The sequence below is a fragment of the Lepisma saccharinum genome, chromosome 3 (genome assembly GCF_977018435.1).
Source record: "Lepisma saccharinum chromosome 3, izLepSacc3.1, whole genome shotgun sequence".
In the NCBI taxonomy this organism is placed as follows: Eukaryota; Metazoa; Arthropoda; class Insecta; order Zygentoma; family Lepismatidae; genus Lepisma; species Lepisma saccharinum.
The window spans coordinates 36,641,625-36,669,052 of record NC_139231.1 but is presented as its reverse complement, the minus strand read 5'-3'; the positions used below and the strand labels follow the sequence as shown (position 1 = coordinate 36,669,052).

Here is a 27,428-nt window from a genome sequence, read left to right as displayed (position 1 = left end):
CAACAATACATTCTTTATCAAATAATTATTTATCAGTGATTGGACATCCCCCTCTCCTGTAGCCGACTCCCGTGGCGGAGTGGTTAGCGCAACGTGCTATGACGCCAGGGGTCCCGGGTTCGAATCCCGGCCTGGGCATGGATGTTTGTGAGCGTCCATTCATCAATTTCATCATATCATCTCATCCCCATCTTCGCAAATTAGCCAAAAGTGGCACAAGAAGCGAAGTAAAATAAAGCAAATCAATCAAACCCTCTCCTGTACTGTTTGTATTAAGTTTATTTTTAGACGACAATAACGGAGTGGTATTGCTTGATGCTGAGACGAGTTGTTCGTTCTACGCGGTTATTAACTGTAAAAATGGCCATATTACACAGGCTGATTTTACAAGTTGTTTCCAAATAATTACAAAAATTTGAGATTCACGATATAATAATAAATAATAATCCATGGCTCGACAGCCCTGGAAGGGCCTTGGCTTATCTCCCGACTGCCAGTCTCCCTTCCACCATCCTATCTAGAGGTGTGGAGATCTACAACCGGTAATGGGGTGACGTGGGGCCAGAACGTCGAACCCTCAGCCGTTATAGGAGATTTCCCAGACCGGGTTACGCTACTCACTCGTAGCTTCACAATTTCCTCACGATGGTGGACTGCCACCGGTCCTGCACACAGGCCGAGAATACAGAGACTGAACCCAGGTGGACTCGAACCCATGCCGTCCCGCAGTTGGAGCCCAAAGCACAGCACCTTAGAGCGCACGGCCACGGAGGAGGACTTCACGATATATAAAAGTAATATTAAAAGGTTACCGTTGGGAAATACCACAGCACTGTGTGCAAATTTGTATGTGTTACCAGTCAGTAAACTAAACTGTTGCCTTGCGATTGTAAGTACCTTAGAACATTACTTCTAACTTAATATTTACACGTAATTTAGAAACACTTAGCATATTGATATTCTAAGAAGAAAACCCAACCCCATACACAGAAAGAGCTATCAAACTAGCAACACCAAAAACGTTACCACATTCTATTGTCAAGTTCAAACTTAGTGTCCATATAACGTACCAAATTTCTTGTGAACATTAATACATGTAAAATATCAGCACTGTGCCATGAAAATTTCAGTGTAAAACAGCCTGCTGTCGTCTCGACTTGGTAAGATTGGTCAGTTGCAGAATGGTGTACTTTAATCTACAAGGCAGTGTGCCTTCCGCCAGGGAAATATTTGATAATTAATGGACACGAATGATTTTTTAATTGCGTTTGTTACATGGTTAATAAATTGTATACTATATGCTTTCAATTCCATTTTATTGGGGGGGGGGATAAAAACATTACTGGCAGGGATAAAAATAATTTTCTTTTGCCGGGGATAAACTTTTTTGTAGGAGGAAGTCTTCCCCACCGTTAATTCGAACACTGGCGCTATGTGATTAAAGAATTTCATAATTTCTGTGGTAAATATACTTTTACTGTACGTACTACCATAGAATAATCTAACAGTAAACATAATGTTTCTTGTATATTACACTCTGTTTATATATTATGTTATATTATTGCTCGGATATGATTATAAAACAATTTCGTTTCCCCGCATAATATGTAGTAATTTTTTGTCAGCGACTCTCATTAGGGGAATTTTCGGTATGGCATGTTCACTAAATTCAATTGAAAATTTAATCTTTAAGTTTAAATGGATGAAATACCGTCGGAATTTTGTAAACACAGATTGAATGAATATGAATATTTAATCTTTGTTTACCAAGAAAATATGTCCAGCCAGTTTGGTCCTGGGCTCTAACCTAGAAAGCCTGATAATAAAAGACTGTCGCGCAACGGAGTCTATTTCTGAGTTTGCCCTCCTTATACTTGTAATGGTTACAATCCCCTCCCCCGACATCAAATATACAGCATTCGATTTCTACGTCACACATGAATACAATTGACTTGTAATTATGGTATTCAGCCGCATATTACATTACTGTTAAAATACAATAGAGACGGGACACGGAAAGGGTTTATGCCTTTCAGCGATTGGGCGAATATTGCCGAATGAAATATTAACGCACTTCAATGTGTAATTGTGCGGCTCTTCGCTCGTGCGTTTCATAAAATTATCGCGCCACGCGATGCGTTATCGCAACGGCTTTGATCACGAAACTATCTGTCGTTCAGGGTTGCTAGCTGAGGGAACAAAAGTACACTGGTTTGTCGAAAAATGCCCACTGTATAGTCTCGAGTTTCATAGTGTTGCATTGTAATTTTTTTTGTTTTGCGCCATTTTATTGACTTATTTGGGATAACAGAGTGTGTTCTTGATATAGGTATGCACAGGGCCACCCAGATGGCGCAGTGGTAACGTCGCCGCCTTGTAATCAAGGAGTCCCGGGTTCGATACCCGGTGGAGGCACATAGTGGTTCGGATCCCACTTTAAACTGTAGCTCCAGTCCTGATTAGCCTTACTGTGCATAGAGTGGACTTGAAACTCCAATTGAATCACTCAATCAATCAATGATATATATGCACAGTTAAAACAGGCCTTGTCAACCCGTTGTATTTGTGGAAGAGCGCTCTAGTATGCACATGTGTAGTGCAGAGCGAGCAGCGTACTGTAGCGTTCTAAGAGGGACGGAAAAGAGGGAGTAATGGTGGCAGGAGGCTTCGTCGGTCGCGTTCTTAGGTGAGGAAACGTATCGCAATCTAATTCGTGAGTAACAGTGATTTTATTTGATTCTTGTAAGTTAGTGTCGCTTTTCTTCCACCTTTGGCTAATCGAGACGATGAGGATGAGTGATGACATGATGAAATTGATGAAGGGACACACACAGGCCGAGATTCAAACCCGGAACTCCTGGCGTCATAGTGCGATGTGCTAATCAGTCCGCTACGGAGGTCGGCCTGATTGTGATCTACATACATACAAAACTTTATGAATAAATAATTTGGAAGGTTGTTATAATATTACAGCAAATGTTCCACTAAGCCACTATACCTGGCCGAGACACATTGCACGTTGGTTCTGATTTCACTTTAAAATGTAGGTTGAGTCCCGATTACCCTATCTGTGCATGAAGTGGACTTAAAAACCCCAACTCCTCTAAGCCACGGATTTCTTTTTTCGTTGTGGGGGACGCATTTAAGTATCCCCGGCATTGCTTGAGGACGTTCTTTATAATGTTCGTATTTGTATAATTCTCATTTTAGTAACTTTTTCGGCTATTCAGACTAATCGTGACGAAGGGACTGACATAAAATTGATGTGCGGTGAGGGAAGCGACGCTCACAGAGCTTCGAACCCAGAATCACCGGAGGGAAAATCATGATTCGACCACACAATGTGAGATTCACCGAGGCTCTTTATAATTATTATTGATGAACAACAAGCAAACATCTGCCCCCTACTTTGAATTCGAACCGAAGACCTATACTTTAGGAATCCGAAAATAAATCATGACTTGGCAACACTGCTTTGCTGGCCCGTCGATTGTTTAATAACCCTGACAGTAGGAAGAATTAAAAAGGATAAACACGAAGTAAGTAATTATTAATGAACACGTCGAGGACACATGAAAATATACCAATTACAAGGGCCCGCCACTTGTGCGATAAGAACTCCCGTTGCATCATGGGTAGATTTATAGAGGTTTCGCCTGCGCGATATGTTACCTGTCACGCATCGCCTCGCCTCGCATCGCAAAGACATCGCGTGCCTCGGAAGTGCGCAACTAAAAGCAAATTATCAAGAGATTATGCCAGAGCTTGACAGATTGCCATCGCAAGAGGATCAAAAAGGAAAGCTAAAGGGAGCCAGATAAATCGGAGAAATAATGCGTTTAATGGCGAAAAACCAAAATTTTTGTTTGATGATTGCAAGAATCAGTGAATTAACATTCCTTATCTGTCTCTCTCTCTCGAACATAATAGTTGCGTGGCAGTCGCTTCAGCACATCAGTACTCTCGCGCACGCACACTATTATAGGATGTGTTTCTGTTTTGTTTTCTCGCCAGCAAAGTCATTTTTATAAAATTCCACTCCATTCGAAGAATCGCTACGATATTAAAAGTTCAAAAGAATTACATGTCCTTAGCACTTTCACAGCCCTAGTGCCCTTATATTAGACTCCGGCATTTGTTACTCTCTGATCATGCTAGCCTATTGTTTGAACAAAGGTGCTCAACCAATGGGCATCCACATCAATCTTTATATTTTCTTGAAGTGGCTGACCTTACAGTAAACCAACCCATCATTGGAATCTAAATAAACATTTTTTCTTCTCAATTGTGAACGGCAGATGAAAGAGCGATTTCTCAATGTTAAAAGAGAAGGAAAAACGGTCTAACGATAAGCACTATTCACAGAGCGATGGGAGTATCAAGTTGTTAGTAACATTTGCCACTTTTTGAAGACCCTTGAGCCAAGGGCCTACAAGGGTCAAGAAAGGTTCGTAAACATTTTTCTAAAGGAGAAGAACTTTCGAAAACGACTTTGCTGCGTTGTCTTAACGCCGCTTTTGTGTATTGACCCTACAGCATATTACGTTAGTCGCGGCGATGAGGTGATGAGGATGTATGCTCAGGTGAAATATAGGTCAAAACGATTTTATCAAAACTGATAAAACCCTTCTGAGGAAACCGAGCCTTCAAAATTGTAACCCAGAATTTAATTATACGATTCTATATCCTTCCGCGATCATCGCAACACTACCTTGGTAGTATTCAGAAAAAAATATATATATATATATCCCATCTATCTCACCATTAAAGGTATTTTCTGCTCTTACGGCAGCCGATCCTATGCTGGCAAGGAAAATGGGGAGTGGGGAAGCGACCAATTCAGCACGATAAGAAACGCAGCAGCCTGTAGAACGAGGTTCACGTAGTACTTCTTCCCGTCGCGTCGTAACTCTCGGCGCCACCCCGTGTTGTCTGGTTGGTCTGAGACGTAATTCCCGCTACCCACTTCCCTTGCCAGAACGAGGACCGGCCGCCATAACGGTAGAAAAGACCTATAGCTGCATGGAAAACTACTAGTTTTATGGCTTAGAACACCGAACGTATTTTACCAATACTATATACGTGATGAGTAGGGAGCGGAAGTTGATGAAATGTCATCTTTTTTCAGACATTTCGGACACGATGCCCAATATACACAATATTAACACTTCGTCTAGAACCCAAAAAATGTAATTTTAAAGTGCATTTTTTTGCATTTTTTGCCAATTTTCAGGTTTTAGGTAATTTTTTCCGATTTTCGGCATTTTCCCGTCATTTTTCGCAATATTCGGTGTATTGTTTCGTCATATTTTGTCACTTATTTCATTTTGGTAATATTCTTGAGTCTTTTCACCAAGGTGAACATAGGCCTATATATAATAGTTTTAAAATTATTCGGTTATTTCCATTGGAAATCCTCGTTGCATATTTTAATTGAATGTGCATGTGGTATCATTTGGTCCTTTTTTAAAAGCAAGATTGAATTTTGTTTAATTTCCTTTTCATTTCAATTTTTAACCTGAAACTAACAAATTTAATGGTAATTTTTTGCATTTTTTACGTCATTTTTTCCCATTTTTTTGGACATTCTATAGGTCATATACCTATATATTTTAGGTCATCAACTTCCGCTCCATAGTGATGAGAATTTTAAGAAAATTATAAACCCGCTTTATTTCAAATCGAGAGAAGCTACAATTTCGAATTTGAAAAGTTACATGCGAATATACCAGTTTAGTCACGTTTGACTATGTGTTATTTGCAAGCGGATAGATGCTGATAAAAAAATTGAACACCAGCTTTACAGCCGGAACTAGAACACAGAAAATTCAGATGTCAGATAATTACCTGAGTGCAATATTTTCTAAAAGAAAAGAAGTTTAAAGATCAAGTATTTACACGTTATGTCAAATTGGCTGAAATGTGGCACTACCTGGAACCAAATTCTAAAACCCTGGATTAGAAGATGAATTTCCATTTTAGTATTGAAGAATTTAGGGTAGAAAAGGAAGGGAAACGAAATCTGGACCGGACCTTCGATTTAATGCGTTATCGAACCACTGAATTAGCATCTGGTTGGTATCCTTAGATTGTTTGATTGATATTATTATTTTACTTCGCTTTTCTGCTACTCTTTGCCTAATCGCTGAGATGAGGAAGAATGATGATAAATTAAATTGATGAAGGGACACTCACAAAGAACAATCAGGCCCAGGCTGGGATTCGAACCCTCGACCCCTGCCGTCGTAGTGCGCTGTGGTAACCACCACAGTGGTCGGCATATTAGTTTTCTAGTAGTTATGGATAATCTAGATGAAACTAAAGGTAACTTGCAGTTACTTCTTATAGTAACCCGGTTACTTTTAAAAAGTGCATTTAGCCATAAGATTATTCGAGACGTTCCACTAACAGAGAAAGAAGCTACCTCCCCTTATTAGATATTTATCTGATGTCGGCAACCCTATTACATCACAAGTCATTGCAATTAGCCAAGCCTCCTTCACAATTACCCCGCACCGAGGGGTTTCTCACGTGATATATAAATTATGCACTCGAGGGGTTGCGTCAGCGACCGATTATCGTGTTTTCGATTTCCGGTGGAGCTTTAAACACTCACTTCGTTGTTAATTTCTTCTCTACGAGTTTTTAATTTGCGTGTTCGGGAGAATGCTAAGAAAAATATGTAGGCTCTATTGTACTACTTTCGATCCGACCAACAGTTGGCACTGGCGTCGGCATTATCGTTCTTAACGATGCTTGAAATTTACCTTCTCCTGTACGAATTGAGAAGAATTGCCTTTATTTTTTGCAGGTAAATGCCGCATCATTGAGTGCAGCAAATTGGTACACGAAAAAACAACCTAAAAGAATATTTCCTGTACTCTTATACAAATTTGTTTGGGATAATAAAAAAAAAAATGTTTGACCAAGTTGTTTGAAAATAGTGTTAAAAAAATCTACAAGAAATTACTCTCAAACCATGAAAATTACAGTAAATTGTTCGAACAGAAACTGAAGAGCATAAAAAATATATTGTTACCTACTTTTACAATACATATCAAGTTCCTGCTAGAAATGAATACGAAAATTTGCCGAAAAATTCACGATTATCTCTGAAAAATTGACAAAGCTGTTTTTCAAACTGATCCCGATCCTTAATAATAAACAAAAATGTAATAATGCATGTATTAAAATGAAAGCTCTTTTGAAGAGGAATACATTTTAAAAAAAGACCGAATCATTCTAGGAAGAATAGTTTGCTCTTTGAAGATATGCAGAAATACAAAATGGCGAACTTCGTTTACAAAATGACAGGGAACTCGCAATGGGATTTGTTTTTAACTTTCTTGGGGAACAACAGGGGACCTTCGTAAAGAAATCTCAACTGGTGCAGCTTTTGTTTATCTTGAATTACCATGTTTTGCCTATTGAAAATATAGTTATAGGTCATGTCTAAGTTATTTTTTGTAAAAAGTATTTTTTAAGTGTTTTGTTCGTCAGATGGTATCAATTGAACCTGATATACTATACTATACTATACTATACTATACTATATATATACTATAGACCTACAATTATTCAGACTAATTAGTATAGGCTAGGAATTTAACTGCACATGGAATAAGGACACATTGACATTTACGACTACAGTGACAGGGATAAAGGTCCTAGTAAACAAGGGAGACGAAATTAAGTTTTCATGAAGTAAAGATCAACACTTTCGTGTTTAGGGTAAACATTCCTCTGCATGTAACTCGTTTCTGCAAAGAATAAATCACTGATATTGTCGAAGAAATCTTTTATTAATCAAGGACTTCTTAGTTGTTTGTCGAGTACCAAACAAACTTTCTTGACCAATAAAAACATGAACACAACACAAGAAAAAATGCAATATTTTGTAAACTAATCTGCATGCCAAAAGTGCGCTGTTTTGTTTCACAATGTCTAAATCACAAACAGGGTATTTTTAGATCTTTGTCTTGCTATTTTTATAATATTCATTGCAATGTTTGTAAGATATAACCAAATTATTATTATTATTATTATTATTATTATTATTATTTTACTTATCCGATTTTTCTCTCATGTTAAGGGCGTTGTTCTGATCGTTAAATTCATGTTAGATTCTTATGTACAAAATCAAGTAGAGTATGGTGACTGCTGTACTTGACACTGCAGAGGAAAGTTATGTAAAAAGATTTACATAAGGTCCCTTATTAAGTTCTGTATGCGGGTCCAAAAGTTATATCGCGCTCATTGATTGCAAATTAATATGTTTGATATGGAAGATCAAGTCTGTAATACACAGTGGCGTATTCTCCTTGTCTTTACATTTTTACATGCTATTTTGCAAAACTCGTATATTATACACTGCTCCATATGAACTAAATGCGGTCGGTCGTCTCCTCCCCGAAAATGCACACAGCCTACTTCTTTGGATAACACACGAGCAATGTCATACAACAACACGATGACAAATGTCGTATGGATGTAAAGAAAGGCTCAAAACGATTGTCAGTAAGTGGTAATTTTAATTATGATCTCCTTTGGATACCGGAAATGACGTAATAGTCGTCATCCGGTCGGTACATTCAAGCCTTGGCAGCGGTTACGCTGTTTATCATGGAGGTGAGGAGAAAAAGAAAAGCAGGGGAGAATCAATTTATCGTGGTGGAACAGGGAGTAAATTTTGGTTTTCCACGCGGCCGAATGCGTGTGTCTAACTTGTTCACGTGCCGCCAATCAGACCATGGGAAAAACAACGCCGGAGCGAAAAGAGGTTCAACAATCAGGTCCGTTCATTGTTTCCAAATTCGACAAGCGAAGTAGGACGGGAACGGGGGGGTCAATTTTAATTGGAAGCGTAGAATCAGTAGGGGGGAACCCCTTCCCCTCCCTCGGGAACGGGATAATTCAATTTTACACCGAGCGATGGCGCGTTTCTGTTGAGGATGCGTTAAGCAAACGTTCTGCCTTTGTGACGCCGGAAATTAAATTCCTGGTTTTGTCGCAGCGCCACGGAGACGGCAGCGGCGTCCACGCGAACTACTCTCGCGCTACGGCGGCCGGTTTATTTTATTTAATGGGTTTTCGCTGGGAAAAGGAAAATGGTTGCCTCGCAAGAGAATGGGAGGAAGGGGGAAGCTGGAAGGTACGTACAGCTCCTTCTCATTTGCGACGGAACTCGACGAACTTTTTCTCCCTTCTTTTTTTTGTCGGCGAAGAGGAAGGGAGAGGCGTGGGAGGTGAATGTCATCACAACTTAATAAACTCATCATCTCCGAATTGTGGAAGACGAAGTAGAAAGAACTGGAGCGAGAAGCCCCTCCCCCTCCTCTGACGCAAAAGAGAGTAAGGGGAGAGGAAGAGGAAAGGGGGAGGGGGCTTCTAGAACGCAAGAGGGTGGGGCTCCCGCTGTGAATTTGTGAGCAACTAAAGTTCCGTTAATTATCTGTCCATGTCTCTCGCGCCTTGGAGACAATGTAAATGGCTTTCCAAGGCAGGGGGAGATTTCTCTTTTAAGAAAAGCTGGGCTTCGTGCAGTCTCGATTCTGCCACAATACAAGTGGACATGAGTACAGTTTTCCCAGATTTAGTGCTTCGTTCACATTTTTACTAACAAATTTATACTCAATGTGCCTTCATTCAATGCACGGGAAATTTATATTATATATATATATATATATATATATATATTTCTTTTGTACTGCATGCACAACTTTGTTAGGCCATGTTCAACATTAAAAACATACAAACATATGGCAAAGTTTGCTTTAAGTCTGCGTTAGTGCAACAATTCGTAGTGCAAACCCATCGCTTGGCTTTAAAAAGGATTGATTGATTGATTTGCTTTATTTTACTTCGCTTTTTGTGCCACTTTTGGCTAATTTGCGAACATGGGGATGAGTGATGATTTGATGAATCGACACTCGCAAACATTCTTACCGAGGCCGGGATTCGAACCCGGGACCCCTGGTATCATAGCGCGATGTGTTAACCACTCCGCTACGGAGGCTGGCGGCTTTAAAAAGGAATGTGGCAAAAGTGGAGAAATATAGAAGTGGTTACAAAACAGGAAAAGTCATTTCACCACATTTTATGCCATTTTTTTTGTAAAAATGTGGGGTGCGACTATTATATGAAGCTTTTTTTAAAAATAATTATGCCAGTATTACCGATACTTAAAAAATACTAAACTGTATTTGGTACAAGATGAGGATGCACGGAATACTTGTGAATATAAGTCAAACTTGAATAGTACAAATCGACGCACATAATTTCTTCGTGAGAATTTAGTGAACATTTTTCCGGTATAAAAAAAAGTAAAGGCATTAATTGTTATTGATCTGTGCATTGTAGGCGAAATATTACACTCGAGAAATTTTACTAGTGTTACGAAGTTACACTTACAAAATTTAATCTTCCGTGTCCGAATGTTCTGCACCGCTATCATATTTAGTTATCTGACATGAAAATGCAACGATTACGTGATGGAAGGTTATAAACCAATTTTTGGACTGAAGAAACAGGGTGCAACAATTATGAGGTGAAATTCAGAGTCTTGTCTTGTCTCGAGTTGCACATTCCTATGTTATTATCGGTCTCGGCTCTGGAAATAGGCCAATACGTACAAAAATTGGTGGAATAGGTTTTTGCACATTAAATAACATACAACCAGGGTGGCTACAGACAAGCAGAAAGAAATTCCAGGTTTTCCAAAAAAAAAATGCATTCCTCTGACAATTATAAATTGAATCCACTTTTTTGTAAATGGAAATAATAATCTCACACAGCTCCAGGTATGGATTGTATTAATTAGCTATATTAGTTTATAAGAAACGTACTTCATTTCTGTATGACTTATATTTCAAACTGGAAAGTAGTTAAGTTTTGAAAATTATTCAATTCACAAGCTAGGGAGGGATTTTTCCAAGAATTTTTCAGGCATTTTTAATTAAAATATTTTATTATTTATAAAGTTACGAGTAAATGAAATTATAATTAGTTGTTTAATAGGTGCCATTAATGAAAAAGAAATTTTGTAATTTCTCAAACTTCTTGTTATTACATCTCGATATTTCGACTGAGGTTTGGGGATTTCTGAGTTTCTTTTACTGGAACTCTATGCTTGCAAGAACAATGAATCCACTCATATCTCGACGCATTAACACTTGTGTTACATATATATTTTCTCTCAAAAGCAAACAACGTGACCCTTGCACACACGAGCGAGATTTTGGCAGGGTGATGTCGGATGTCGCAGAATGACAAATGTCGAACTCTGACGTCCGACAACTAAAATCGCACGTGTGATTCAATACCAAATCAAATTTATTTTTGGTCTACGAATTTGAGGATTGAGAGTAAACACCAGAAACATGACAACGGTTAGGAATATAAAAAATGTACAGGAACAAAAACTTTATGTCATTATTCACTGTAGGTCCAATCCAGAGTAGCCTATCTAAGCGTAAAATGGACTTATTTCTATTCTTTGTTATTCACCAAAACACTGGTCTTAAGATTATGCTTTCCCTCACAGGAATGGAAGCTGCTGGTTCATGCACTGGCGCCATCAGAGACATTTCTCCGCCATGCGTAACAGGGATTCCTGCAGGTCACGTGACTGACCACAGAGGAGCATCTGAGCCGAAGACGGTTACATCGAATCAGCACTGCCTCGGTTCGAAGCCGAATCAGGTAAGACGACTTTCATTAGAATAACTTTAAAAAAACACCTTTAAGCGAGAAAGAGCATAAGCAGGAGGAAATCATTAAAAAATGTTAGGCATCGCATTATTTTATTTTCATATGCTGCGTTAATCTTCGGTCAAAATTGTTGGCTTATGCAGTAATATAATATGTCCTCCATTTTTTCTATATTTCGTCTTATATACTTTTTATTGTTATCATCAATCGTGAATATTTTAAGGTTTGTTTGTGTAGCTTCATTATGAAGAAGTAGTTTAAAAGACAGGAGAAAACCTAGAAAAGGTAGGCAAATAAAAATATAATTTACACATAGACACATGGGTGTATTTAAGGAGGGGGGTTCAACAGGTCCAAACCTCACCCCCCTTTTGGTTCAGTAAAATTACCAGATTTCTATCCGCTTGTTCATAAAAATTTCTTCGCACCTATTTTATTCTCCTAAATTTGAGACCTATAGGACGGGATACGGATGGGAAGGAAAGTACGTAATTGTGCACACCAGATGGGACTGCAGACTAAATCTGCAATTTCCTGATAGTTTCGGGATTTCCGCGATAAGAAACTGCATTGGGACTGTCAAATCAGTTACAATTTTTTTCCCTCGAGTCTTCTTAAAGGAATTTGGTTCATAAAAACGCAGAGCAAGAACACCAGGGAAAATTCTCAAGTTGTTTGACACAAGATGGACAGAAAAGTAGCAATACTGAGTAGCGTGGCTTGTGGAATTGTATTCATTAATTGTAGAAACTTTAAGTTTCTCTGAACACAGTCAACTCATTGCAAAATTGCAACAATTTGTTCCAAAAATGTGAAATGGCTATACCAGTTCTGGAGTCTCCAGTTCTCAAATAAAGTTTCGACATTGTGAGATAGCAGCTTAGTTCATTATGACACAGAAAATAAATTGCAACATTAATTATATACTTCGAAGTGGATTTCTGTTCTTGTTTTTTTCTTAAGCTTCCGGTCAGCAGTGTCCCGGATTTTGAGGTACCAAAAGTTGAACCCCTCCCCCCTTTACGTGAACTACAGACGCCCATGACACAAACACTCACAAATACATATAAAGAGGACTGTTTATGTATTAACGCTGTTAAAATTGACTTTGGCAGGTCAATAAGGCTCTAGCACCTGCGCCTACAGCGGGAATAATCCTCTGTAGGGTTGCGTGACCTGTGTTTCACGCTTATATGCGCAGAGTGCACCTTTACAGCTTCAACTTTTAGCCTGGGTAGGCAAAAATGAGCGCCCTGAGAGAAAAGTGTTGAATTTAGTAATGGTTAGGGGAATTCCGTACATTGTGAAGGGTGAAAATAGCCCCAAGTGCTGACGCACACACAATTTTTACTTCAGCCAATCAAAACTAACTCTGAAAAACTGAAAATACAATTTTTGAAAAGTTACATTTCACAGAACAGATTTTCGTATTGTCTTCTTTTGTTTGTTTGTTTTCAAAATCGGGTTTTCTATAACATTTTTTTTTGTTTCGACTAAAGACAACAAATTTCTATTTAAAAATTCAGTCTTGAATGCCTTTGAAATGCAAACAAAACAACAAACAAACAACGTAAAGAAAGTTATGTATATCACCAGTTACTGACTTAAAGATAAATATTTTTATTTTGAGAAGCACTGTCCTTACATTGTGACCATCCTAAGTTATGTACGAGGGTAATTTGAAAAGTTCTAAGAATAACAAAGAAAAAACACAGTTTTCTGTGGGATTTGGTTTTATTTACAACTGCAATGAAATTATGGAGCATGTGAACCTTTAGAAAGTGGCGTACGTTTTTGGCGTTACTTTTCGCTGTCAGCTATCGAACTTTATGAAATGAAGAGCTCCGAAACTCCATATTCATGTGTGCCAACCTCGGTGGCAGAGTGGTTAGCACAGCGCGCTTCGACGCTAAAGGATCCGTGTTCAAATCTCGGCATGGTCATGGGTGTTATTCTTGGGTGTCCCTTCATCAATTGCACAATATCATCACCTATCCTTGTCTTCGCAATTAGTCAAAAATGGCAGAAAGAAGCGAAGTACGTAAAATAAACCAAATCAATAAATCAATCAATCCTTTCCTGTGAGATCTCTCAGACATTGATTAAGGAAACCTAAGCCTATAAATGTATTACACTATATCAACAGTCACTAATGAAATTATGAAAGTACACTTTTGTTACAGCTGCAACGACAATCTAATATATAGGGTGGCTCAAAAAGTCACTTAACACCCTCGGTACAAGGCCACTGCAGCGCGCAACGTGGAAATGGTGATGACCAATCGTTATCAGGCCAAGGGGGAACCACATTGACGCCACTCGCGCGGTCGGCGGCCATCTTGATGTCCGCTATCTTGAATTCAACTTAAGAATTTTAAATGGGAAAGGGGTAATATGATATATCAAATCAGGCTAGAAGTTCACGAGGAATGCAATGGTGAAGGTTTTTTCGACTTATCTTGAACCAGTAAAAAGTTATGACTGAATTCTTGTACCAATTTGCTCCTTTTCGAGGTGTTAGAAAAATGCCTTAAAATTTGTTTAGCGATTCGGTAACACATCGAGATCAAAGTGATGTCTAGGGAGAGAAGTTCGCATGCCATTGTACATGATTTTAATCGGATACATCCACGAAGAGCTGCGCATTATGAATGGTTGTCGCGAACAATTTACAGTGTGCCGCTTCCATTGAATTAAAAGTCCTTCACAGTGACAAGGCTAATGTTTATGTTCATAAGGAAGTCCATAAACAGAATATTCGATGCTTTTTATCTGATAACCCATTTTCGACAGATCAAAGCTGAATGGTTAGTGCTGGTAAGTTCATTGTGTGGCGTGCTGTGTGGAACAAGATTGGTTAGTCAATTTTCCATCAACGGAACCTTAAATGCTTAGGGCTACTTGGATTTGTTAAATAAACAGTTTTTTTTCATCTATGCTTATGGAAGAAGGTACTTTTTACAGAGTTTTTTTTCAATAGAGAGGAACATCAGAACACTATTTGAACGTTGTGAAGCAGTTTCTGTCCAAAGTTAGTTATCAGATGACAAGGGTCGAATATTCTGTTTATGAACTTCCTTATGAACATAAACATTAGCCTTGTCACTGTGAAGGACGTTTAATTCAATGTAAGCGGCACACTGTAAATTGTTCGCGACAACCATTCATAATGCGCAGCTCTTCGTGGATGTATCTGATTAAAATCGTGTGCAATGGCATGCGAACTTCTCTCCCTAGACATCACTTTGATCTCGATGTGTTACCGAATCGCTAAACAAATTTTAAGGCATTTTTCTAACACCTCGAAAAGGAGCAAATTGGTACAAGAATCCAGTCATGACTTTTTACTGGTTAAAGATACGTCAAAAAAACCTTCACCATTGCATTTCTCGTGACATTCTAGCCTGATTTGATATATCATATCACCCCCTTCCCATTTAAAATTCTGAAGTTGAATTCAAGATGGCCGCCGACCATGCGGGTGGCGTCAATGTGATTCCCCCTTGGCCAGGCAACGATTGGTCATCGCCATTTTCACGTTCCATGCCGCAGTGGTCTTGTACTGGGGGTGTTAAGTGACTTATTGAACCACCCTGTATAAAAATGGATGCATGTGTGTATGTTTGTTACAGCATAACTCCCGAACGCCTGGAGCGATTTCAACCAAACTTGGAACACGTATCACTTGCAATCTCGAACGAAATACTGTGGCGGTAAGACACCCCTGGCACCCAATGGGGGGGGAGGGGTGACATGTAAAAATATTTGAAAACGACCAATATTAGTGTGGAATCTATAGTTTTCGGGGTCGCTAAGATGAATAGTGACACTCCTAATGCCGTTCAACTCCAAGTTTATCATCTATCGGGATGGGGGTTGAGAGGGGGTTAAAACTAAAAATGTTGTTCATAATATTGTTTTTCAATTTATATTATAGTGAATTTGTTAAAGATATTACTTCATAATTTATATACTGTACTTATATTTTAAAATACCTGTAAATTTAATTAGTTACATTTTACGCTATAGTTAGAATCCATTAAACACCCGAGCAACGCCAGGTAATCAGCTCGTACATTAATATAGCTCCAACTTTTCATTTTATGATTACACACACAATTAATCCTTCTGTTCTTCGAAAATTTACTCTCCTCAAAAACGAAATATTTCTTTCATTTCCCCAAGGAATCCTACATCTGCATCGTAGGTTCAAAACAGGCAATTCAACGTGATTGATTTGGTTTACTTTACTTCGCTTTTCTGCCACTATTGGTTAATTGCGAAGATGAAGATAATTGATTGACTGATGATATGATTAAACTGATGGAGTGACACTCACAAAGAACACGCCGGGATTCGAACCTTAGATCCCTGGCGTTGAAGCACGCTGTACTAACGACTCTGCCACTGAGGTCGGCAAATCTTACGAAAACACAACGTGCCTCTAACTACATCAATTAGCATGTATAACTTCATTCCCATAGAAAAACGACTTGACTTAATACATTCCCTCGCTAGAAGCCCCAAACTTTTGTCTATAAAACTGCCATTTACTTAAATTTGTATTGAAAATATGTATGCACATACCTTGAACAATGTAAAACAGGATCTGCTCTTATCCGATGCTGAAAATGGTCCCCTTCCATTGTACACGTCTCTCCAAATTCTGGAATATTTATCTTAAAGTGGTGTCGGTAATGGCTTCAATCTCTTGGCGTATAGCTTCTTTCAGTGCTGCGATTGTGCGGGTTTTATTTCTGTATACTTTTCCCTTCAATAAGCCCCAAAGAAAGAAGTCGGGTGGGGTGAGATCGGGAGATATTGGTGGCTAAAGATTTTTTGAGATAATTCGGTCTCCAAAAAAAACTTTAATTTCTCTCATGCTGAGATTTGAAGTGTGACATGTCGCACCGTCTTGTTGGAAATATCCATCAGTTAGTTCATCATCTGTTAACTGATTGACAAACTCAGTGAATATTCCCAGGTAGACTTCCTTGTTAACCGTTTGTTAAAAAGAAAATAGAGCCTATAATTCGCCAACGAGACACTCCACACCACACTCCAATTTTCTGAGAATGCAAAGGCTGTTCATGTATTGCACGATGATTTTCTTCTGCCCATATACGCGTGTTTTGAGAGTTTATACAGTATAGCCACTCAGATGAAACCATGCTTCATCCGTAAACCAAGTAAAATCTAAAATCCCAGGATTCTGAGTAAGAAAATTTTGAAACCATACGGTTGGAATTCTTGAACACATGACACGCGGTAAGCGTGTAGTTTTAATTTTTTTGCAGCTTTTTGACACGTGGAATATGGGAGACTAGTTTCTTGGGAAAGTCTTCGCAATGATTTTGATGGTGATGCCAGTAATCGCTCCTTTACATCCTGTTTTGTCTCTTCAGACATTTTTCGGCCTCCTGAATGCTGTGTGACAAGACTTCCCGTTGTCTCTTTCTTACCAATTTCTGGATATAACACTTTGAAGGTACCTGTCTCTCAGAAAATTCAGTTTGAAATGCCCTTTGACATGCTTTAAATGAACCAGTTTGCCAGTATTAAGGAACGAGGAACACACACTCTTCGATTGTGTACATTGTAATCCCTGTACATTCGATCCAACACTACCGAGATGCATTGTCGCGGAACAAAACAAATGAAGGTCACCGGAAGAGTCCAAACCTATTGCGAGGGGTTAGATTCCGTTTTACATTGTTCAAGGTATGTGCATACAAAATGTCAAGACAAACTTTAAGTAAATGGCAGGACAAAAGTTTGGGGCCTCTAGCGAGGGAATCACCCGATATTATATTAATGCCATTGTGACAATCCGAATTTTAAATAAAAGTAAGTATGTTCTTTCCTTGCAGGTTGGTACTGTTATGCTGTATGGTATCCCCATAGTCTCTCTCGTCATCGATGGCCAGGAGCGACTCTGCTTAGCGCAGATCTCCAACACGCTGCTCAAGGACTTCAGCTACAACGAGATCCACAATCGGAGGGTGGCGCTGGGCATCACGTGCGTGCAGTGCACCCCGGTGCAGCTGGAGATCCTGAGACGGGCAGGTGCGATGCCCATCTCGTCCCGTCGCTGCGGGATGATCACGAAGCGCGAGGCGGAGCGACTCTGCAAGAGCTTTCTCGGAGACAACTCTCCTCCGAAGCTGCCCGACAACTTCGCCTTCGAGGTGTTTCACGAGTGCGCCTGGGGCTGCAGGGGGAGCTTCGTCCCCTCCCGGTACAACTCCTCCCGCGCCAAGTGCATCAAGTGCAGCTTCTGCAACATGTTCTTCTCGCCGAACAAGTTCATTTTCCACTCCCACCGCCTGCCGGACTCCAAGTACGTGCAGCCGGACGCGGCCAACTTCAACTCGTGGCGCCGTCACATGAAGCTGTCCGGGACGCCACCGGAGGAAGTGACCCACGCCTGGGAGGACGTGAAGGCGATGTTCAACGGCGGGACGCGAAAGAGGCTGATGGCGTCCCACGCGATAAGGCACTCGCCCACGAAGCAGCAGAAGTTGGCCATGGAGCAGGAGGGAGTGATCAAGTCCCACTCCTTCCTGCAGAAGAAGTCGTTTCCTCTTCACGACCTCCCCTTCACTCCCCCCGCCGTCCCTCCGAGGGTGCCGCCGTTCCCGCCCCTCACGGACAAACCCCCTCTGCACTACGACCTCCACAGGAGCTTCGTGGACTACGTCTGGGGGCAGGGGAAACCCTTTTCCTTATCGGGGCTCTCTCCCTACGCGTTCCCTTGGCTCAAGAGGCCGTTGATAGCCTTCGGACCGCACGTGGCACTGCAACCGGAAACCGAAACGTCTCATCTTCACGGAGACTCCATCCTGACCCCTCCTCCGGTCCTGGAAGATAAGATATCGGCTCCGGTCTTCGGGAAATCCCCATTTTACACGTCCGCTTTCCGTCCGGTGACCAACTCGAAGAGGACCGAGCAGGCGGACCACTTCCCGCTCGCCAGACCTTCGCTGCTCGAGAGCGAGTTGAAGAAGAACGAAGAGGCGTCGCGCAAGGTGATCGACGACCCTGAAGTCAGCGACGACGAGCCCGTGGACATCGAGACGACGGAAGACGACGACCAGCGGAGCTGGAGGAGCGAGGTTCCAGCCCAGAGCAGTCAGCAGGAGACCTGTAGCTCAACGGAAGTCAGCAGCAGCGGAGTCAGGGAAGAAGCCAGCAAAGCTAGCCCGGTAAGTTTCCTATCATCACTAGTAACATTTAGTAAGAGAGCTTAACCTTTTTAGTGTCTTGTATTATGGAAGCATAAATAGATGATTTTGATCCATAACTAAATCAAGGGTCTCAGCTCGAAAATGGGAACATGAGTGTTCATTGGATACTGCTTTTATAATACCGTCGCCTATCGGCATTACTATCTTATCTCTCTTTTTGCTGGTTCGAAAGTCCACGTATGCTTCTGCCCATTCAATGCAGTCCAAGGCTTTTCGAGTCCATTCTGTTACCCCTACTCTTCGAAGTTCTCTGATATTTTTCTTAGAATCCTCTATCTTTCTCGATTCTATTCTTCCAACCATCTTCTCCATATTCTGGACCATGACTTTATTTTTGAACTCTCATGACTAAAATCCCTCCCTCCATCCAAATTTTCCTGCCATCCAAACCCCCTCACATGGTTTTCCTTCATCAAAATTTCACTAACATTCTCCCTCCTTCTCGTACACTTCATTCCATCCTCACCTTCTTCATATTCTTCTGCCATGTTTTCCGTTATTTGTCCTTGCACCTGGTTTTTCTTCATGAACTCTACAGACAACAGGAGACTATCGCTAATATTAGACGCATTGCATAACAGTAACTATTAGGGGAAGATTTCTTAAGCGAAGAACTTGCTTCAAAGCCAGAATGTAGACTTTCACAATGATCGTGCCTGACAAGTCATGCATCGATAGGAAAAACTGGCTTTGCAGAGTTTATACGTATGCATAGTCAATATTTTCTCTCTTTTCCTCATACCTAAAGGCACGGACTTTATGAACCCCCCTTGTATACACTATAAAATCTGCTTATGCAACTCCGATTTATTCTCAAAATATTATATTGTTGCTCAGTATTTTTCTAATTACATTCTTTCCACAACCTCTTTTGAGTTTTTTTAGAGGACATGATAGATATAATACTTGTTTCAGGAACAAGCCCTTATTTCCGGATTCTGACCCCCCGCATTGTGAGGGCTGTTATGTAGAATTTCATTTTGTAAAAAAAAATAAGCTAAGATGATATTGATTGTACCCGGAAAAAAACTTACAATTACGAATTGTTATTTTAAAATACACATTTCTCCAGCAGACAATGAGAAGATTCGCGCGAGGCTCGTCAGTTATTGCTGGAACCGCAACTAAAACATCTTCCTCTGCCGGCTCAGTTAATTATTGTAGATACTCTTGAGAGTTTTTATTTGTTGCGTTGGTTCCTTTAAGTCCTCGTAATTGAGGTGAGCTTTCCTTTGTGGCGAGATTCAAACAATAGTCTTGAGTTCCATAAAAAAAACAGAGCCCCACTTGTGCTCTATGGAGAGAGTCACGTTGCCATGGACTTAGACATTCAGGATGTCGGTAAAAATGGGCAATTACGAAGGCAATAGATACTTTGTACAAATAGGAGATTGCGTAGAATTGTGGCTGGAGATGATACTCAGAGACAAATCGAGAAGGGAAGGCCTCCCCGATTGTGTAGTGGTAGCGTCGTCGCTTTGTAATCAAGGGGTTCCGGGTTTGATACCCGGTGGAGGCACATAGTGGTTCGGATCCCACTTTAAAGTGTAGGTCCAGTCCTGTTTAGCCTTGCTCTGCATAAACTGGACATAAAATAACAACTCAATTAATTAATCAATCAATAAAATCGAGAAGGTAAAAGTGTTATAGTTGTGACCTATAAAGTGAAGAGAAGGATAAGGTGCTTGTATTGTTGTAATTTAACGTCGCCTAACTGTCAATTTTTGCCACTCGCGAAGATGAGGCTACAAAATCAGAGGTCCTGGTCTAGAATCCTAGCCAGGGCATGGATGTATCATTGTGTTTATCGAATCCATTTCAACAGTTCGTGGTAACTTAACGCATGATGCGGTTAACTCAAGAGGCAGAAAAGCGGCGAAGAATAACCGAAATAGAAAATAAAGAAAAGTGAAAGGATATTCTCAAAGAAACATCCATGCGCGGTCCGGGACTCTAATCTGGAACCACCTGTGGCAATATTAGTAATTGTTCAACACGATCGACTACAGCGGTTTTTATTGTACGTCACTCTTCTGTCAACATTGAATCACGCCGTTGAGGGTCAACGATGATTACACGAAGTTAAATAAGGGACACTCACAAAGGAGTGCTAATGCCAAGGCAGGAACTAAAACCTGGAACGTGAGTCGACCACTCGACTCACTCGTCCGCCGAAGTGTGAATGAGGTGGTCAGGTTTCTTGAGGTTTTAAGGTTTTACGAGAAATTACAGAATCTCTATATCTGGCAGGAACACAAAAGATCACGTGAGTACTTTTTCTGCATTTTTTCTCTAGTCAGTTTTCTCTAAGAAGAAAAATATGATAATGCAGTTCGTCATACAGGAATGGAACATCCGTGGACCATAATGGAGCAGCATTTAGTTATTTCACAACTTTTCACATTTAAGTGATGCCAATGTTAAAGAAAGCATATATATTCATGGAGCCACAGTTAGGAAGCTGTCCAAGTGCTTACACCTCGATACAGTACCTTTGTTGTTGAAATAGAAGTATGATTTGCTTTCAGAGAGGTAGGAAGCAACTTTCTTGAAAATCACGAAGTTAAGATTAATAAAGAACTAGTAGAAAATAAGTCATACTATGAAAAATTGGGATTAAATATGTTCTTGAAAATTGATTTTGCTTTCTCATTTTGATTTTCGCCCGGAAACGGCGGTTGTAGAGTATGTTTCCATCAAGCTATCGCACGTATGGGGAAACCCTACCAAGGATAATGCCGTTCGTCAGTGTATGCAAATATTTGTTAGAATATCACCTGAGAAACACCTGGAGGGTCGTACAAATAGAGTGCAAAATTTTGTCGCTCACGCAAGCCATGTTCAGTTTACAGTACTATATTGCGAGTATTGTATTTATTAACTTCACATTTCGTAGTGACGACTAGAGAAATAACTACAGTGGCTGTGCAGTGATTGTCATTTTCGAACTCAGACTGTCTAATTCATTAAAAAAACTGAAACAAACAAAAAGATTTTGTAGACTAGTGAAATGTATAGTTCTCTAACCCGTGATTATTTGTAGCTGGAAAAGCTTCGTAGATATCGCAACATGAAAAATCAATCAACTGTTATCTTTTAACTGACAGACGATGTAATTTATGTTATGTCTTCTAAATTCAAATTTATTGTGAGCACTAGGCATTACTTGTTAGGTCTATCTGACACCGACGGGAAGAAGCAGCGCATGAACATACTAAAAAGCCAAAACCTATAGTATATTTTTTATGATTTTAAGACAGTTTGAAATACGAGGGCAGGCTGAAAAGTAATGCCTGTTATATTTTCTTGGCGGTGTAAAGGCATTTTGGATTTTGAGCAACCATGCATTGTACTCTTCAAACATTCCCTCTTCTCCATTCCAAGTTTCAAACTTCTATCACCAGGGGTTGCTGAACTAGAGCGAGGAAAATGGCAGAATGTAATCATACTACAAGGCACGTCCAGAAAGTAAGTTCCGTTTGGTAATAAAATTAAATTGGGTACAGATACAGAAAAGTTATTTATTGCACAAAATTCTACAACTCTTAAACTACTTTTCCACATAACTGCCGAAATTTTGCAGGCATTTGTCATAGCGTGGCACAAGTTTTTGTATACTTTCTTCATAGAAATTTGCCGCCTGTGTCTTCAACCAGTTGGAAACAGTTTCTTTCAGCTCGTCGTCATTGTTGAAGTGTTGACCGCCAAGGAAAGACTTCAGATTTAAGAACAGATGAAAGTCGCTAGGAGCGAGGTCAGGGCTGTACGGAGGATGGTCAAACACGTCCCAGCCAAATCCCTGTAGGAGGTTTTTCGTCACATTTGCAGTGTGTGGTCGTGCGTTGTCGTGAAGAAAAACAACACCTTTTGACAGCAATCCTCGACGCTTATTCTGTATTATTCTGTATTATTATTATTATTGCGCAATACAGAATAAGCGTCGAGGATTGCTGTCAAAAGGTGTTGTTTTTCTTCACGACAACGCACGACCACACACTGCAAATGTGACGAAAAACCTCCTACAGGGATTTGGCTGGGACGTGTTTGACCATCCTCCGTACAGCCCTGACCTCGCTCCTAGCGACTTTCATCTGTTCTTACATCTCAAGTCTTTCCTTGGCGGTCAACACTTCAACAATGACGACGAGCTGAAAGAAACTGTTTCCAACTGGTTGAAGACACAGGCGGCAAATTTCTATGAAGAAAGTATACAAAAACTTGTGCCACGCTATGACAAATGCCTGCAAAATTTCGGCAGTTATGTGGAAAAGTAGTTTAAGAGTTGTAGAATTTTGTGCAATAAATAACTTTTCTGTATCTGTACACAATTTAATTTTATTACCAAACGGAACTTACTTTCTGGACGTGCCTTGTATGTCGGTGCACATGAAACTGCGTGTGGTGACAGAGTTTTTATTGCAGAAAATGTGTCCCCCAATTAACATTCATCAGAGAATGAAGGCTTTTTATGGCAATGAATGTGTAACATCAGTACTGTATGATGTTGGGCTGTTCATGCTCACAATGAAAACCCCTGCTAAAGAACTCTCAACTCTCAAGAAGTTTTTTGTCAAACACGTTGAGAGTTTCTCGGCATGGTTCCTCAAAATCCAAAATGTCTTTACACCGTCAAGAAAAAATAGCAGGCATTACTTTTCAGCCCGCCCTCGTAAGCACAGCGGCTGAAGGTGAATATAATTTATTTTAGACTACCGTATCCACTTGACTAATCCTCGTACTACAGGGAGGTTATTTCAGTCGTTCACCGCCAGCGTGTCGGCCGGTCGGCGCCGCCTTCATGCAACAGGTCCCGGCAAATTGCGTTAGAGGAAGTCCGTAACAGAAACAGCTTGTTTTGTAATGTTTCCACTTTTCACAATTACAGTTACAATTACAATTGAATAAGCACGTACCTTGTCGCAAGGATGCTGGAAAAGGTGTCCTCCCAAATACAAATATTTCTGGCACCTTATTTCTGACATCTAATCTTAGATTAGACATTGCTACTTTATCGTCAGTTGACAGAAAGGGAAGACAGCATCCCGGCGCATAAAGCGAACCGAAACCGTAAAATGATATTTAAAATTAATAATAGTGATCACTAACCTGGTGTGTTATAAGATATATTGAAAATGACCTCCTTCAACAGCAATACAACACGTTTCTTAGGTTCAAGAGATCCTGTCTCTCGTAATTGCCTGACCACTTTTCTGCAAGAGTTCGTTTTCACGTAATTATCGTACATAAAAACTCGATGTTCAAGACTATATTTGTTTAGCGGAATAACTAATGAATGAATAACAATTAACACACAATAAAGCACTAGCACACCAACTCAATAACATATTATAAACAACACGCGTATTGATAAACGCAAACAGAAGTGAACATGAATGAGCGTAGGCTCACTACTTCTGGTAACCGACAGTGTTGCTAACCATTTTCCGGCAATGTCCCTACAGACATAGTAAAAATCTCCCTACAACTGACCAAATGTCCCTACGCCAAGTAAAGCGTCTAAAAAAACAACACCTCATTAGCATGCAAAACAGAAGAGAAAATATACACATTTACTTACCAAATCTTTCTGCTCGGTGCTCCACAATTAATGAAGGAGCGAATTTACAATACAGGACCCCTCCCCGATTTTTGTAATATTTCGCATACTCACTAATTGAGGCCTCCTAATCACGAATTTGAAGTTAAAATTTGTGGGTCACCTGTAGAAATAGCAAAATAAGTGAATTTGAGTGGTCCGTGATCGGCACGATTGCTCATTACTTACCGGAAGATTTTGTGTTTCCAATACTTAAAAAATGAAATATACATTCCTGATATTGCTACGACCCCAAATTTGAACTATGTTTGCCTATCCTATCCTATCCTAACCTAACCTAACCTTACCGTGAATGGTTCGTGGGGTTATCCGTCAATGGCTTGTGGGGCTACCCGTGCTTGGTTTTTCGACCCCAAATTTTAATTATGTTTGCCTTGCCTAACCTAACTTAACCTAACCTTACCGAGAATGGTCAGTGGGGCTATCCGTGAATGGTTTTGCGCTAATTGTGATTACGAACCGATAAAAAAATCGTATTCATCATCGAAGACACCATTTTCGTATCCTGCAATTTTACGATCGATGCACTGTTGCCAAACTTACCTGTAATCAAATCAGTCCACATTCCACATGTTCTTCTACATCGTGATTGTCACTGTCACATGTAATCCCCTTCTTTAGGCAATATACCGAAATCCATAAGTTTATTAATTACCCCACGAAATCCTCCTGCACACTCCACCTAAAAATCTGTACAACATTAACAACTTTTTTACTGTTCTCTTCCGCCATTCTTACACGATCCATGCTCTCCAAGTATGAAATCAACAGTGTGGCAACGCTGTAGACAGCGTAACTAATTGCGAACGTCAATTGTTCATATCAACAAATATGGCTACCATACTTGTATACGGAGAATCATTGCGAGGATTGAAATGCTTATTTTACAACTTCTACACGTTAATGAACAATTTTTTCACCTCACCCCAACATGTTAACTTGAGATAAATCATCACGACTAATTATTTCGTGAGTATAAGACGTAGCATAGAAATTACAGAAGGGTCCGGTATTGTAAATTTTTGCCTTAATGAATAATAGGGGTGTACGGGACAAAATGTTTTGGGTCGGGACGGGAATTTTTTTTAAATCCCGACATTCGCAACGGGGAAAGTCGGGAAATTTTCGAAATTTCCCGAAGCTCAGGAAATCTCGAATTCTACACGTCATTTTCACTTTAAGTGATTGTTTTTGCATTTCTAGAATAAAAACTTACAATTTATGATAAGTTCCAGAAACTTACAATGCAGAAAACGTCGAGAATTAACGACTTTTTAAAGTGACCATTCGGTATTTCCCGACTGCTTGGGATCCCGAAAAGTCGGGAAGTCATTTCCCGAAGTCGGGATCGGGAAGGGAATTTTCTTTTCCCGATCCCGGTCCCGACTTTTCGGGATCCCGCACACCCCTATTGAATAACGTTGAGTCATTTACTGTTATTTGAAGTCATACATGCTGCTGCTGTGAAGAGATAGATGTTGGTTGGTGATGCTGTATTTCCTGAAGTCTTTAACAATTCTGGTCCCATTTTATTTCTCTTTTTTGTTTTTGTATCACTTAGGTAACATTGAAAATATTCTTTCAGTTTCCGCGTTAGAATGTGGCAATGTTAGCACTATTTTCGCGAGAGTGGAAATGTTTTCAAAAAATAACTTGCCTTGAAAGTTCTCGGTAACCGATAACATGTTCCAAAATTCTGATGGAGACTTGTTGGTTAGTTGTTTTTTCTCTTCCTCACTAAAGTATCCAGATAAACTAATCCATTCATTCCAAACCGAGCACGAAGAAAGTGCAGCTGACTCGCGAGTAAGCTTTGCACCTTTGCGCAATAAAAAGTTATTTTCCAAGATTGAAAAAAGTCCCTACGTTTTCCTCATTTGGCAAAATCTACGCGGGCGAAATATAGTGAAAAGTCCCTAAGGTTGGTATCACTGCCGACACTGTCTCATTCGTGCAGTATGAAGCGCCGTCTCGCGGCTGACAACTCCCCCGATAAGCTGCCGGTGCTCTCGCGACAACTGAGGATAAAGTAGCGATGTCTAATCTAAGATTAGATGTCAGAAATAAGGTGCCAGAAATATTTGTATTTGGGAGGACACCTTTTCCAGCATCCTTGCGACAAGGTACGTGCTTATTCAATTGTAATTGTAACTGTAATTGTGAAAAGTGGAAACATTACAAAACAAGCTGTTTCTGTTACGGACTTCCTCTAACGCAATTTGCCGGGACCTGTTGCATGAAGGCGGCGCCGACCGGCCGACACGCTGGCGGTGAACGACTGAAATAACCTCCCTGTACTACATAACTAAAAATAAATTATCATTGAAAATAAAATATCAAACCTGCATGTTATGCAACCCTTTACACAATACCGTGTATTAGGTTGCCTACAGATCGGGCGTTACTCGCTTGTGAAGCGAAGAAAATTCCGTGAAGAACATCACAACAGACAAGTTACTTGTCTATGACATCACGAAGAGCCGAATATTGTGATGTATGGGCGTTAATGACAGTATTACTTTTTTCCTTTACTCTAGAAACATGTAACATAACAAAACTGCACAAAGTACATTAACGGAAAGAAGAAAAGTCGAAGAAAGTCACGTCAGAACAGGAATGATAAATGCGGCTTTGAGTAGTGAAAACGTTAGGTTACCATTTAACTTGGGGTCACTTTTGATTAAACATTATTTTTCTAGACACACTTTGCCCACGTTCTCAACAATTCATAGAAATTTAAGATTTGTAATTAATATGAGTACAATTTAGAAATAAGGAAGCCTTTCTGTTGCTATACTATACGCTCCTCAGATCAAACCTTGAGTATACCTCAATTCTTGGGACCCACAAGTCAA

At 40.0% G+C, this 27,428-nt stretch overlaps 1 protein-coding gene across 2 annotated transcripts in view; it reads left to right on the top strand.

Annotated features, from left to right (window-relative positions):
• The window catches only part of fuss (SKI family transcriptional corepressor fussel), a 113,400-nt gene that overhangs the window by 26,569 nt on the left and 59,403 nt on the right, over positions 1 to 27,428 (top strand). For both annotated transcript variants that reach the window (XM_083119812.1, XM_083119811.1), the window contains exons 2-3: positions 11,543 to 11,700; positions 17,580 to 18,914. In XM_083119812.1, coding sequence (XP_082975938.1) covers positions 11,545 to 11,700; positions 17,580 to 18,914 — 1,491 coding nt within the window. In that variant the 5' untranslated portion in view covers positions 11,543 to 11,544. The remainder of the gene's footprint in view (positions 1 to 11,542; positions 11,701 to 17,579; positions 18,915 to 27,428) is intronic.